Source organism: Trematomus bernacchii, unplaced genomic scaffold (genome assembly GCF_902827165.1).
Source record: "Trematomus bernacchii unplaced genomic scaffold, fTreBer1.1, whole genome shotgun sequence".
Classification (NCBI taxonomy): Eukaryota; Metazoa; Chordata; class Actinopteri; order Perciformes; family Nototheniidae; genus Trematomus; species Trematomus bernacchii.
The window spans coordinates 21,638,746-21,654,255 of NW_022987739.1; the positions used below are offsets into that span (position 1 = coordinate 21,638,746).

The following is a 15,510-nucleotide window of genomic DNA, read 5'->3' on the forward strand; positions in this document are numbered from 1 at the left end:
TAAGTATATGTGCTGCTTATTGTCAGTGAATCCGAGAGTCAAATGAGCTAAATTCTACCACTCTAATTACTGTAAAGTAATTCTACAGCTAGCTTAGCTTAGCATTCAGACTGAAAGTGTGATGTAGCCTAGCTTTTCGCAAATTATATATAAAAGTCCTATAAAGCTCACAAATTAACACATTCAACCTTGTTTGATTACATTTGTAAAATAAACTAAGTGCAAAACTCAATTTTAAGAGAGTTTATTCATGAAAATTGCTTTTAAATATACATTCCCCTAAATTAGCCAAAATATGTGATTACAGTTTAAGAAGCCAATAGGGGCGGGGTGTATTTACAGTATTAAGTATTTGTGTTTTCAGACTCATTACATTCTGACCTACATTTCCCTTACATTGCTTTTCTTTTCCACCTTATTTCTCTCTCAGTCTCTCGCTGACAGGCCTAGCTGGCAGTACGACTCAGATTGGTGTGAAATCGCCGCCTAACAGGCGGGAAATTGGCTCTGTTATTTTTGGAGCAGAGTCATGGGGGACCGTCGGACCATCATCCTCTCTCTAATGAGCAGGTGATGGAGGCGTAGCTGTGGAGGGAGGGGGGGGGGAGAGATTCACAGCATCTCAAACACACATGGCAGATGTACAGATGAGAGCGAAAAAAGAGGTTGAGAGAAAGCAGAGTAAAGAGAAAAAGAAGGAAAGAGATATATGTGATGAGATAAGGTTTTACGCTAACATGAATATCAACATCAGATTAGCCCAATATTAATTAGCCCTGCTGACATCCGTCACTCGTGCAAATGAGCCCTCACAGAGCCGGCCTGTGCACAGTGTGAGATGATTGAAGCCTGTTGGGTGTTGGTGAGGAGGAAGGAGCAGATTCCATCTTTAGCATGTCTCCTACATGTATAACGAGGAACATATAGATAAAGGAAATGGTTCCTAAGCTTTTTTCTATAAAAAGGTACCCCTTATGGACATTTTCAAATGGATATTAAAGACTATTAAAAAGTCGTTTTAAGACAACATAATATTAGAAAATAAATCTATGCCATTTCTTAGGCTTATGAAGATACTTCTTACCAAAAACCAATATCCAAATTATACATTGCTCTTCCAAATTGAAAAGGAACCCATACTCAACAGAGGGTAATTTCACAATACCACTGGAATAATGGGATCTGCAGACAGCAATGGCTAATGACAAGCTGTCCCTCCTGGGGAGAATTCAGCTGGAGGAATGTGACTCCATTTGTCTTTACTGCAGCTCAAAAGACTAACCACTCTAATCAGGCTGCCTGCTGGAGGTCCTGTTGGAGCGCAGTGGCAAACCACTTTCACATTTTCTGGAATCGTCCCTCCTTGGCTTCATGTAGGTCAACAGGGTCCTTGAGGCAGACTTTAAAAACGAAAATCTATTTTAATTTCAAAATGAAGTACCTTGGTGATCTGGGCCTCACTGCGCAAAGCGAGATAAATACTTTTATGGGTGTTGATGGAAAAAGGATTTGACTGACTGACTTAACAACATATAGTACACAAGAGAAACAGATATTTAAAAAACTTGCTTTACGTCTCTGATGACAATTGGTCAAAATGACTTACCAATGTGGCCTAATGCAGGTAATTGATAGCAGTAACATACAGTACATGCATTAAGGGCTTATCAGCTTAACTAGACAGCATTAAAACATGTTTTAAGTTTTGTACTGCCTGATTTTAACGTATTCCATAGCTTAAGCCTTACACGACGAGAGATAGATTTCAATTAAGCTAATTATTTGTATTTGTTTTGCCTATGTTTGTGTTGCATGTTCAATCTGAAATCCTTTAAGGTCATTTAATATGCAAGGCTGAATATGTGCAATCCTTTTTGTTTAAAGGGGACCTATCATGCAAAATGCACTTTTGTACGTCTTTTATACATGACTATGTGTCCCCGGTGTTCCAGGGAACTCACCAAGTGTCAGAAAACACAACCCTCTCTATTTTCCTCCATACCCAAATCTCTAAAAAAGGGGCTGCAACGGATCTGATAAAAACTGATCCAGATTTGAACACTGTCCTGACGTCAGGACAGTGGGGCTACGGCTATTGGGCCAACTCCACCAATCAGGAGGAGACAGCCACGGCCATTGCCGTTCGAAAGCGCTGGAGACGCTGTAGTACATATGCCAGGCCTGTAGGTGGTGCTGTTCTCACAGAATCTGCCCTTGCAACTAAAGAGCTAAAAAATGTCAAATTGAGCAAAATGAGGCATGGCTAAAATGCATGATCTGTTTGGTATTTTTTTTTTTTTAAAGTATAAATATGCCTTATATAGGTATGGTCCTACACTATATTATTCAAATATAGCATGATAGGTCCACTTTAAGTATATCTAACACCTTCACCTTGTAACCCCTGTGTGCTAATAAGCTATGCGTTGAGGGGGCTAAAAATGTATGTGAGAAGCACTTGATTGACAATTAGACAGTGGGTCAGCAATATATTTCACGGACTTTGCGGAAATGCGCCTCCAACAATGGGAACTATGTTCTTAAAAGGAAAACTTTATAATTGTAAATAACCAACAAATATATATTATTTGAAGATAAGGTTAACTTTTGTTCAAGTTTGTATTAAAACAATACTCGCATGCAGATCTGTACATTAAAACAACAAAATAAGTGGTACATTCGAGGCCCTCTGGAAAGAACAGCACGTTCCTGATATCACTGATGAAAAATGTGATAAATTAATTAACCTAAATTAGGTAATGAAAAAATCGACTTGACTATTTTCTTGACTATTTTCGAATTAGATCTGAATCACTGGCGGACACACGAATAGCAAGAATCTGCATCTGCGAAACCAATTTGTGGATCATTCATATTGTTTTAAATTAGCTTAGCTTCTCCACAAGCTGTCCATGTAATCAGCTCAGGGTAACCACAGAGTACCACTGGTTGGGAATCACTGCAATACATTAAAGTCCCATAATGCACCATCCCATCTTCAGCAAGCAGAACAACGCCTAGAACAGAGAACATAAAGAGGACTTAACATTAATAAACACTCCTACACTTCTGCCATCACCACCACACTGCAGTGTTAAACTCTGATCCTTTGTGATTCAGACATGCAGATTCAGAGGAAGATCTGCAGAGACACTCCTCAGTTTTCAAGACTGCATATTTATTCATTTCATATGCATATGTGGTTTGAATCAACTCCAAACCTCAACATACATGCGACAAATCGTCTCCTCATGACTCAGGGAGTGCACAGTCACTGGTCTCCCTGGTTTTACTGGAGCTTACTCACGCCCACTGGAAGGCATCATACAGTTTTCACCACGGTCCATCAATTCAGACAACACTGAATTAATACACACTCACACACACACCACATATCTGGCAGAGCCCACAGATCCTTCAGAAATATTCTTTTTTTTCCTCCTAACTGTAGGTGTAATGGCGTTCAAAGCAGAAGCTAAACACTGCCCCCTACAGTCTGATATGCAGTAGTCATTCAATGAAAAAGGATTGATACAGTTGTCCAACAAGTGTTCACATTTAATCCATAGCTTTTGCTATCTATTAATGTCACTCTTTAACATGTTCTTTTATAAACAGCACAGTTAATCATTATGCTAGGAGTCAAGTTTCACAATTATAACTCTCAAACCAAATTCTGCACAAGTCAGCACAAACCACTAGTGGAATTCAGCATTTTAGCATAATTTGCTACATTATTGAAAATTCAATGCTGGAAAACATGCCCTCCAATCAGTTTAATCTTTCCAAAACATTTTTACTTAAGGGAAATAAGCAATGATACAGGAGTAAAAGTAATCATTATGCAATATGGCCCATTTCGGAATATAATATTAAATAATGATATTATAAATATTGATGATTTAATGTGTTTATCACTTTAATGTTGAACTTGGTTAAGATGGGGTTTATGTGAATTACTTCATATACTGCTGGGTAGCTTAACCTACAATAATTCATCATCATTTATAAGTTGATTTATATTTTGTATGAATTAACTGAATCTGCAAAGTAACTAGTATTTAAAACTATAAAATAAATGTAGTGTCACTTCTGCCCACAAAATGTAGTGAAGTAAAAGCAAAAAGTAACATCATGTGAAATGTAGTTGTGTTACAATCGACCACTTTATGTGTAACTGTTTACAATATAGCCCACTTACTCTTTATTGTATATTCTATCAATTTATCAGCCTAAACAAATCTTTGTCTTTGAACTTGTTGCTATTTTTCATGAACCCCGTCTCCTCACATTATATTATTATTGTTGGTACCAATAAAGTCCTCCAGTGTTAGACAGTCTGGTCTGTGTGCAGCTGATGTCCGGGACTCATTTTGGTTCAGTCTCGTGGCGTTCCAGCGCGGGGGGCAACGTGGTCCCACAGGGGCCGTGGAAATGGAACCTTAAACAGACAGAGAAAAAGAAACTTGCTGTGAATTAAATCAGTGATCATTAATTATGTGAGTGTCTGAGTTGGTGACAGTAAATGAAACACACTTGAAGCGCATGGTGGCCGGCGTGTCCTCCATGTTGAATTCGGCCACAGGGACACCTCTGGCTGCCACCTGAGGAGCAAACATGGCGGCTGGATACACAACGGATGAAGTGCCAACCTGCAGGGGCAGATTTGATTGAAAAAGTATCAAGAAAGTGAATAACTCCTGCTTTTTTTTTTTAAGGACTCAGCTTTTTTTCGGAACAACCAGTCATGTTTTCAAAGCATTTTTATGACATATATAAAACCTTTAATAATTACATTAGTGATTTTGGCAGGAGTATGTCCTGCCAAAATCACTAATGTGATTTATTTTCTTTCTTTCTTTCTTTCTCTTTTTCTCTCTCTCTCTCTCTCACTCTCACTCTCTCACTCTCACTCTCACTCTCTCTCTCTCACTCTCACTCACTCACACTCACACACACACACCACAAGGCAGAGGTCACAGCTGTCCAACACTTCCTCTGCGCGGGAGAGGATGTCTGAGTCCAGAGTCTCTCCAAACCAAACCACAGCTGGTCTCAGGAGACCGTGACAACCTTTCTGCTCACACCTGAAACACACACACACTTTGTCAAGACAAATAACCTCATTTGAAAAGAGCACAGCATGAGAAAAAAAAAAAAAAGTGAGTGTGTCTCTTACCTGGGCAGCTGCTGAACAGGGATCTGAGCGTCCTCTGTGTCGGGGTCTGGTGCTCTGAGGAGGCCGATTGGTAGAAAGAAAGGGTGATTACATCAAAATACACCTTAAAATTCTTCCAGGCAAAGCATGTTTCTTTATAATGAGAGCATTGCTAGTACGACGGCTGTCTTTTCAAATGTTTTCCCTTAGTTATTGACACAATAACAACAAAAATATCGGAAGGTATCATAAAAAACACTATAAGTATAGCCTGAAAATGTTATTACTTACATTTATTACATATTCATCGCTTATATGATCCAAAATATACATATCAGTTTTAACATTATCTGCTATGATAATTATGTTGAATTGTATCCCAGGACTGCGTCATTGTATCCACAAAAAAGACTAAATTGATTGGTCGAACATTTCAGCTTTTAAAAAACATCCATTTTAAATGTCAGATAAGTGACAAGTGACATTTCATTGCGTTCACAGATTTCCCTTTCAACGCCTCATCAGGTGTTATTTAGCTGCTGACATCTGACAGGCTGAAATGGGCCTTTTTTTCCCTCTGGCATTTAGTGCTCAAATGATTATGATCAATATCTCTAACACATTTTTCATATTGTTGAGGAAAACAATCCAATGATCCAAACAACACGAGATAAAGCTCTTACCCTTTGCCCTTCAGAGCGCCACAGATGGGGCTATGGTAATTGGCAGCTTCATGACCGCAGCTCATACAGCGTGTTTTAAACAGACTTCCTGGGTTAACAAAACAAGAGACAACAGATCAACGCCGAAACAAATTGTCAATGGATTACTCAAAAGACAGCAAATTACCAAACACATGTTTTTAATTAATAGTTTTTACTAATATGTCAACTACAAATGCCACATATTTGTGAGTCCAGCTTCCCTAGTCTATTCATCTTTAAAACCTAAACTATGTTTTTTTCCCTAATTTGTTGACATTTTATGGACTCGTAAACATTATGTCCTTTTTTAAAATAATAACCGGATATACTATTTTTGAGAAAAATCAAGTGAACAGATGGAAGGACAAATAATTATTCTCTTAATTTGTTAATTAGCCAATACAATGTCAGATTACAGTAAATACATGAACATTTGCCAACATTCGAGGGGATCAAATGTCCTGTTTCGTCTGTCAGACAGGAAAAGCAAAACATCCTCAAAACGTAGAAGCTGAAACCAGAAAATGTTTGCAGTAAAAAATACATACATTTTAAGTTACGCAGTTAGCATAGATTATCGTATTGAATCCATGCTGGCATTCGGTGTCTTGAGGGTTTTCTACTTGCCGTGGAGCTCCAGGATGTTTTTGGATCCGGCACGGCGGTGGAGCTCGTCAATATTTTGAGTGATGACTGTAACGTTGCGTCCCTGTTTGATCAGTCGCTCCTCACACTCTGTGATGGCCAGGTGGGCGGGGTTGGGATCTTTTGTCAGCATGACCTCACGGCGGTAATGGTAAAACTCCCAAACACGGGAGGGGTTCCTGGAGAAGGCCTCTGGAGTGGCAAGTTGCTTAAACATAAGAATAAACTGAATGTTAATAAAGGTTTGATAGTACTGACAAAAAATGTGTGCTGATCGATCGTCCCTGGGAAAAAATATTCCCACCAAAAGTACTTTAAATTGTTTTTGCTTGTTGAACATTAATGCTAAACTAGAGAATGCAATTCCTGAAGAAATTGCTAGTGGGAATGCTTTATGCTGAAAAGCTGACGCTGAATTGCTATGCTGAAATGTAATGTGTAAGAAGAAAGTGAATAATTTAGATTGAAATGATACATGAACACTGGGGGCTTGAATGTGTGATGAGAGAAGAAAAGAAAGTAAAAAAGCTTGGAAAAGCAGCAGAATATTTGAACTGCAAACTTTTGAACTAACTTGATGGTGAATGATCTGTCGCCATGCCAACGGCATTTTATGACATCCCATAATACAGCATCGTTACCAAACCTGTGAAGTTTTGGGCCATTTGGAGCATTTTCACTGAAGTTATGAGAAAACCGTGTTTCATGGCGGGCATTGTGTTGCCATGGCAACGGCATGTCCCGTAGATGTCTTCACGGCTGGACTGTTAGCACACATGTGAAGTTTGAGCACTTTTTGAACATTTTCATAGGAGTTATAGCGACATCGTCTTTTATGGCGAGGTATGCGTTTCCATAGAAACGGCATATGGTGAGATCTCAGATTTGGCGTAGAGTTGTTGAGGCATGGACCGGTGATATACAAGTGAAGATTGGGGGACGATTGTACCGTGTCCATTGGACTTACAGCGACATTGTGTTTCATGGCGAGTGGTCTGTCGCCATGGCAACGGCATTTGATGACACCCCATAATACGCTTAGATGCGTTGATGGCTGCATCGTTACCAAACCTGTGAAGTTTTGGGCCATTTGGAGCATTTTCACTGAAGTTATGAGAAAACCGTGTTTCATGGCGAGTGGTCTGTCGCCATGGCAACGGCATTTGATGACACCCCATAATACGCTTAGATGCGTTGATGGCTGCATCGTTACCAAACCTGTGAAGTTTTGGGCCATTTGGAGCATTTTCACTGAAGTTATGAGAAAACCGTGTTTCATGGCGGGCATTGTGTTGCCATGGCAACGGCATGTCCCGTAGATGTCTTTACGGCTGGACTGTTAGCACACATGTGAAGTTTGAGCACATTTTGAACATTTTCATAGGAGTTATAGCGACATCGTCTTTTATGGCGAGGGATGCGTTTCCATGGAAACAGCATATGGTGAGATCTCAGATTTGGCGTCGAGCTGTTGAGGCATGGACCGGTGATATACAAGTGAAGATTGGGGGACGATTGGACCGTGTCCATTGGACTTACAGCGACATTGTGTTTCAGGGCGAGTGGTCTGTCGGTGACACCCCATAATACGCTTAGATGCGTTGATGGCTGCATCGTTACCAAACCTGTCAATGTGACATCATCGTGTTCCATGACACAGGTGTTTATATTTGAGCTAACGACGACAGCTGTGTGTCACCAATAATGTATAAAATAGGTGGAACATGTTGAAGTCAGTATGAAGTCTCCATCAGACAGAAAAGAATAGGCTCATACAGTCTGTTAAACTCCAGTGACCACGTCGTTAGCTCAAACACGAACACCTGTGTGTTATGACATCATCGTGTTCCATGACACAGGTGTTTATAGTTGAGCTAACGAGCTATGAAGAGATCAAAGGTTTGCATTGTTCTGAATGAGAGATGAACCTTTTACATGTGAACGTTTTGTGGAAGAACGATAACAGATATCTGTGAAATTTCAAAACGTGAAGCATGTCAAGGAAGTTGAGTATCTGAAGTGTAATTTTTGTGTACTTTCGGGTTAATAATGTGGCCTTTTTGGCAGTTTAACTAAATGTGTGCGGCTGCTGCTGTGAGGAAATATCTGCCTGAAATTACAATGGGCTTTAATGGAGACATGTTGAACGTTTTTGTCACTTCATGCCCTCAAGAGGCATTTTGTTTAATTATTTTTGCTTAATTATTTGTAATTCTTCAAGCTACGAGATGTTTTCCTACGTTTGTCATGAAAAATTATGTCTCAAGAATGTAGGGTTTGGGATTATGGCAGTTTTAAAAAAAAAAATGAAGGCACATTTCAAGATTTCTTACCCTCTAGCTGTGACATCACGCACTCTAGTTCATGTTAAAATCTGAAGAAAACCTCTTTAACAAGGTCTGAACAATGTTTAATATCTCTAAAAGTAAGAATCAGATTTAAAAGTTGTGTTACACGAATAATGTCAGAAAGATGTGTAACATTTTAAAGTTGGAATGAGGTTTCTGAGTGAAAGTATGAATGAACAGTTAGCAGTTGAAGTCGCATGAAGATTTGTTGAAGTCTGAAGAATATCTCCATTGACTTCAATGTTAAAAATGTGATTAATTATGGGATGTATCTCTGGAATTATGAAAGTTATGAATGATAAAAGTAATAGCAGTCGATTCCCAACCGAGCTGAACGTTTTGATGTTTGAACGGAGTTTCTGCGATGTTGAATGTGGGAGGAGAAGACGGACAAAATAATTGGATGGAATAATAATAACTCGTTTGTCCGTAGCATAACAGTTGGAATGCTGTATCAGCATTCCCACTAAATAACAGTTGTACAGTATGCTCGTTTGCAAATTAATATGCACACTTACAGTAGCTAAAACTAATGTAGTCTAATACAAGAGTCCTGCATTGAATCACCCCTTAATGAAGATAATAGTTTTCAGTTTTGGATGAAAAAGAGTTTCAACTTGCTGACATAATGATTTGCATTATGACGTTAGGTGTGTCATCCCAGTTTATATCAATAAGGGAGGGCTAAATAGCAGAAACACCTATAACTTAATAGTATACTTGCATACCTGTGCTTCCCATTTTCTCCAGTAGCCTCCAGCTCCTCTGAAGGTGGGGACTCCGCTCTCTGCACTCACCCCTGCTCCGGTGAGGATGGCTATATTCTTGGCATTGGAGAAAGTCTTCCTGAAAGCTGCCAGGTCTGCACAAAACAAGCACAGAAATATAATATAAATGCAAAACGCACTAAACTACTGTTACATGGATTTGTGGATGACTATATAAATAACACATCAGGATAAGAATGTTAATAAAGACTACCTGAACTGGGTCTGGCCATGTTTTGCATGGCCCTGGGTATTTTCAGGTGGCCATGCAGTTGAGAGTTTATCAAACCTCTGCAGGTGAGCTGGAGCACAATCATTCGGTTTGGCTTCTAAGAAAGACAAGGATGACAATATTCACAATAGCAATTGAGCCTCGATCATATTATGTTATCAAAATGTAAACTTTTGCAATAAACGCTTTATACTTCAAATCCTTTCAAATTTAGCAAACGTTGACAAACGAGCAATGGGCTATATCAGATATGTCACTTCCGGCTTCCATGTTTGTTTGGATTAACACAAATTGTGACTACCGTAAACAACATGTTTGTTGTGCAGCTGCTGTTCCAACTTAATAGAGGATAATTCGGTCAATAATAATAATAATAATAATAGCTTGCATTTATATAGCGCCTTTCAAGGGACCCAAGGTCGCTTTACAAGTAATATAGCAAAAACAAACATAACATAACAAAACAAAAGTCAGACAGACAAAACAACAGATCGATTAGGGGTCAAGCTTGAAATGCATTTAAAACTAATGTAAGTTTCATCAACTGGCCACATGAAGGGTTTCTTCAGAGTTTGGCTAGTTTTATCTTTGACTAAACATTTGCTTACGTCTGCCAACTCAAATGTACAAACGACCAGTGGCTAGTTTACAGTGAGATGAGTTATGCACTCATGAAGGTCAATTTGGCGTTTATAGGGCTAAAAGGGTATCATGAACAAGCATATACAGCTAGCCTGCTACTTAATTGTATTATGACAATACGTGTAGCCTACTACATGTCGCAATACTATACGAAAGCAGTCATGCACTATAAGCATGGACCCTCCTAAGTCTGTTATTAGCTGGCATTAAGTTATGCTAGCTAAGCTAACAGCCTGTCAGCATGTCAAATGGTAGTTAGCTAGCAGGCTAACGGGCTAGCAGTAGTATCCAAGGAAACAGCAAAAGCTTCCCAAGCTTGACAATACGCTGTGAAGACAAAGTGGCGTGCACATGGTTTTATATTTCCCTGAACAAGTTGTGCAACATCCTGTTAGATCTGTAGGTTGCTAACTAACTAGCTACCTGAAGCCAGAACCATCAGCTGGAGGAAGCAGGAACTCAGTCGGTGTTTTGTCAGCAGCTGAAGCTATTGGATTAGTTTGGCTATGAGGGAACGAGCCCATGAGAAGGGACAGCGAGGTAAATAACAACCCACCTCGACAGGAAATGACCAGCAGAGGGAGCATTTGTACCACAGTAGAACTTAACTGTAGGCCTATGCCTTTTATGTTTTGAAGCTGAACAGTCATGCATTGAAATGTTCGAAAGTTTAAAGTTAAGGGGAAAATAAAAACACTGGCCCATTGTTGTTTATTATATCGTTGTTTTGATTATAACTTTAATATTGTAGCTGGTAAGGCTTGGCTTATATATATTTAAGTTGGCTAATCATTGTTATACATTTATCTGAATATTTTGTTTAATGAATCAGTCAATTATTCTGTCAAATAATAATGATACAATGCTATTCCAAGTTCCCAGACTCATAATTGACATACAATTGCTAAAACCTAAAGGTATTATTGAGGCAATAATATAGAACAGAGACAATAAACACATCCAAACATTCAAGAAGCTGAAATTGTTTTGCTTCATTATTGCCATTTTAATCAAACATTCATATTCCTTACATTTCTGTAATTTACTTGTATTAATGAATTGTATAATAACGTCATATCTCCTATGAGACACACAGAAGAGTTTACATTTTGTTTTAAACACCTTCATTATCCTGGGGGAAATTGGGTTTTGTGACAGTTGCTCCTGTTTAGAATGAAACAAATAAGAATTCAAATATGTATATACATGAAGTTCGAGTAATAATGTGCAATGAAATAAAATAGAATCATTATATTCATATAAACATAAAAAGTCAATGTAAAACATATCCAATAATAAATTAAATAAAAAGTATACAAACATAAGAAGTATACAAACATAAGAAGTTAAAGTAAAAAAAGTCCAATAAAAAATAGAATACACATATGTAACATACAAAGTTAAAGTGTTTACATTGATTTTTGTGAATGTGTTTTTTTTATAGGACATGTGCTCTTATTTGGAACTTGATCAGGTGGAGCATGTCCTCCTAGACCTAGAGGAAAATAAAAGAGAAAGATGCTCATCCATCCTACCACCTCTCTCTCTCCCCTTCTCCCCCTCCCTCCTCACCCACACAACAGCCCGCCCCCCTCCCACACCGTCTACCCGGTCGGGTGCACGAGTGGCTGCTGCTGCGGCGCCGTCTCTCTCGCAGTCCCGCCGGTCGCCAGTGGACGCTGCCCGGCTGGCCGAACATGGCAGCGGCCCCGGAGGAGGAGGTAGACCGCAGACCGATCCGGAGGGTCCGCTCCAAGAGTGACACGCCTTACATCAACGAGGCGAGGATCTCTCTGCACCTGGAGACAGGTAGGCAGCCACGGATGCTGTTCTCTCCTTGTCTGGGTGTGTTAGCACTAGCAGGGGGGCATAATGTAGGGACTCGGTGTGAGAAATTGCTTCATCGAGTGTAGTGACAGTTCCCACGCAGCAGCAGCATGACTTTGGGCTTTCATTGTGCAGCTCTGACCGTGTACCCATGGTGCTTAGCTGTACCTGGGTTGATGGTAACCCCACTGTGACTCAAGCACTGGGAGATTAGCCGTGAAGAATTTCCCACATAGGCTGGCTTTCATTATGCATGTGTGTTAGGTAGGCTATGTGAAAGCTAATTAACCCTTTATTGGACTATTGATGGCTATTACTCCAACCAGACTCCGCCTTGATCGTCGGCTGCAGTGAAATGCATGCGAACTTGGCCGCCTCTGGCTACTCATTTAAAATGCAGTTGTTGATGGTATTGCATTTTGGAAAAGGGGTTAGGAATGGCATGCGAAAATCCTTGCCAAATGTGGTGGCCTTATACAATCCCAGTTTGTGTGCACGCAAACACGGTCAGATAAGTTATTGTTTCCTTTGTTGCCATGGTCACAATGGTACGCTGTCACGAAGCATTGGATGATTGGAATGGATTTACTGCTAGATCTATTCATTACATTGTGTTCCTTTTGTTATGTGTATAATAAGATGATCCTGCTATGACAATACCTCCTCGTCCCTGAGGGAGGTTTCTTTAATATCGCATCAGTGCGGAGCTGTCCACTGCCCCTCGGTGCTGAAAATGCCACCGAGCAGAACACGCGCACAGAGCCCGGAGGATCTGCATGGAATCGGCATTCCTCTATTACTGATCATCCATGTTACATATATCAGTGAGGTTTCTCTTTTTTTTTTAATGAGCTACTGCATTTGGATTGTGGTCGACCCTCCCCCAGAATTGGCCGATGTGACAAATCCCAGTCACATGGTAGCCTGGCTGGCTAGGCTAGACTCGAGTATACATTTCCCATATCCGACTGATGGCAACTGTAGAGAATTACCCTTCCTGGCTGCTCTTTTGCTTTACTTAAAATCCCACAAATGTTAAAAAAAATGTTTTTATCTACTCTGTTTTTAGCACTACATTGTAGGTTAATGTGTGCAATATTCAGATTTTATTTAAAGCTACTCTTGTTTTTGCCTGCACATTTGAGAAGTGTATGAGAACAAATCGCCTAATATAGATTCTAATGAGCTCAGGAATTTGCTCACATGCTTCCTCCTTTTTTTCTTTTTGCCGGCTTAGACCTGTATGACTCATGGTACAGACCCACCTACTTATAATCTCTCTCAGTTGCCCTCTCCTTGGCCTTCAGAATTCTCCCTCTCCATTTTGTTACCTTTAAATGCAGCTCCTTCTCTTAGCAGAGTATCAGAGCCTGCCTGATTTGAGTAACATTATTCTTTCTTGGAGCTTTGTGTCAGGCATGGCTTGAATCTGAAGGAGGTGGTGGGTGGGTGGGGGAGGGGGGACTCTGCTGTGTCTTGCTCACAGTGCTGCTCCTGGCTACTAGCTGAAAACAGAGGCAGGTTGCTCAACGCTGATGTGGCATCATGCAGAATGCAGTGGGCTCTGCCAGCTTTGCTAAGAGAGGGATATTTGTAGTCAAACCTTCTATTTCATTGCTTTTGGCCTTTCCCCCCCAAAAAAATATTTTGGTCTAATCTTGCATTTTTCCTTCAGCCATCTGCCCGCCCACTCCCTTGATTCCCCTTGACTTTATGTGTGTGTGTTTGGCTGCTGTTGTTTTGCATAAATCCAGCCCACACTTTTCTTAGACGCGTGTCACCATTTATATGTGACACATATCCATGCCATCTTCAGTGTGCATGTGTGTGCTGGTGTTAAGATGCATGCTTGCCTGGTGTACGTGTGTGTGGGAGGCTGTTTGCATATGAGTCTTGGATTTAGTAAACAAGAGTTTATCACCAGGGTTTTGGCAGCTCCCTTGAGCTCGACCTTCTTCGGCCACTTTCAGTGCTGAACCATCATGAGATCATTTTACTCCAGTTTGTTTATTTGCCATGAGTGAAAAATAATCACTCTTCTACTTGCTCTTGTTGTACATTAGGCCTTAATTGACGTGATATTTTGTATTACAAACAGCTAGGCATTTATTGGCAAGAAATTGCAAGAAACTGCGAGAAGTTGCATTTGTTACCCCCCACATTTAGTATTCACATTTTCCCTTAAGTGGCTTTGAAAGTAAGAAAAATAAAAAAGTTATTATTTATCTGCTTTTAACATTATTTCATATGATCTATATTTAGATCTTTAACTTAAAAATACTATGTTTATTTGTCTGTTTTGTACCTACAGTCAACATCTTTTCACCCCAACCTCAATTCTCCCTTAACCTTACCAAAAAGAATGTTCTGCCTCAGGTTTTGCAACTGAACCTAACCAGACTCACATACTCACAACACAGTAATATGAATCACTCTCAAAGCAGTCCTTAAAAAGGATTTTAGATGGTGATGGATGGGGTGTCCGATCAGAGGCACTGTCAAATCAAATGAGATTTTAATTTAGGTAGAGATTGATAAGCTGCGACAATCTATTTGTATACAAGATGAATGTTTAATTTGTTGGCAAACATTTGCCTACTACCACACAACTTGAGTCTGATTCTCACCTTCCTTCTGGCTCTGTCCTCCACTAAAAAAAGAACCTGTCTCTTTAGCTGTTAGACATTCCACTTTCTCCCCCAGAGAGTCTCTAATGTTGTTTGTCCACTGTTTGTTGCCGGGCAGGCACACTGAGTTTGTCAGAGCTTGTTTTCTAATAAAGATATTCTTCCTGTTGTTAAATGTGTTAATGAAATGAAACCGGCCATTTTATCTGCCCAGAGAACTAACCAACATTTTTTAGTTTGTGTACATTGTTACTTTTGCCAATTTAAAAAAATGCAATTCAGGAATTGCACTACTGTGTGCTTCTGGTCTTCTTCATCATGTTTTTTGTGTGAAGCATAATGGACTAAGCTACAACAACCTTTGGTTGTGTAACTGTGTTGCATAACGGCAATTAATGATCTTTGAGTCCTTGAAAACATCTGCCTGCCCTGCTTCTAAAAACAAAGCTGATGAGATGGGGTGACTGACAAAGAGCTAAAAGGCTAAAAAGCTCAGTAGTGCTCAAAGGTGGGAGAAAATACTCTATGGGTTTGAAAGTATGCAGTTCATGCCAATTCAT

At 39.8% G+C, this 15,510-nt stretch overlaps 2 protein-coding genes across 2 annotated transcripts in view; one reads left to right on the top strand and one right to left on the bottom strand.

Annotated features, from left to right (window-relative positions):
- Nucleotides 1–3,161: 3,161 nt before the first annotated feature.
- Nucleotides 3,162–10,971, bottom strand: sirt5 (sirtuin 5). Its single transcript, XM_034147157.1, has 9 exons — nt 10,933–10,971; nt 9,837–9,951; nt 9,584–9,717; nt 6,490–6,715; nt 5,842–5,929; nt 5,180–5,233; nt 4,964–5,087; nt 4,537–4,652; nt 3,162–4,441 (listed from the first exon to the last, which is right to left on the bottom strand). Exons 1-9 carry the CDS (start codon nt 10,933–10,935, stop codon nt 4,369–4,371), a joined length of 933 nt encoding a protein of 310 aa, XP_034003048.1. The 5' UTR covers nt 10,936–10,971; the 3' UTR covers nt 3,162–4,368.
- Nucleotides 10,972–12,102: 1,131 nt separating this feature from the next.
- The window catches only part of phactr1 (phosphatase and actin regulator 1), a 37,299-nt gene continuing 33,891 nt past the window's right edge, over nt 12,103–15,510 (top strand). Inside the window, exon 1 of the mRNA XM_034147159.1 lies at nt 12,103–12,305. Coding sequence (XP_034003050.1) covers nt 12,194–12,305 — 112 coding nt within the window. The 5' untranslated portion in view covers nt 12,103–12,193. The remainder of the gene's footprint in view (nt 12,306–15,510) is intronic.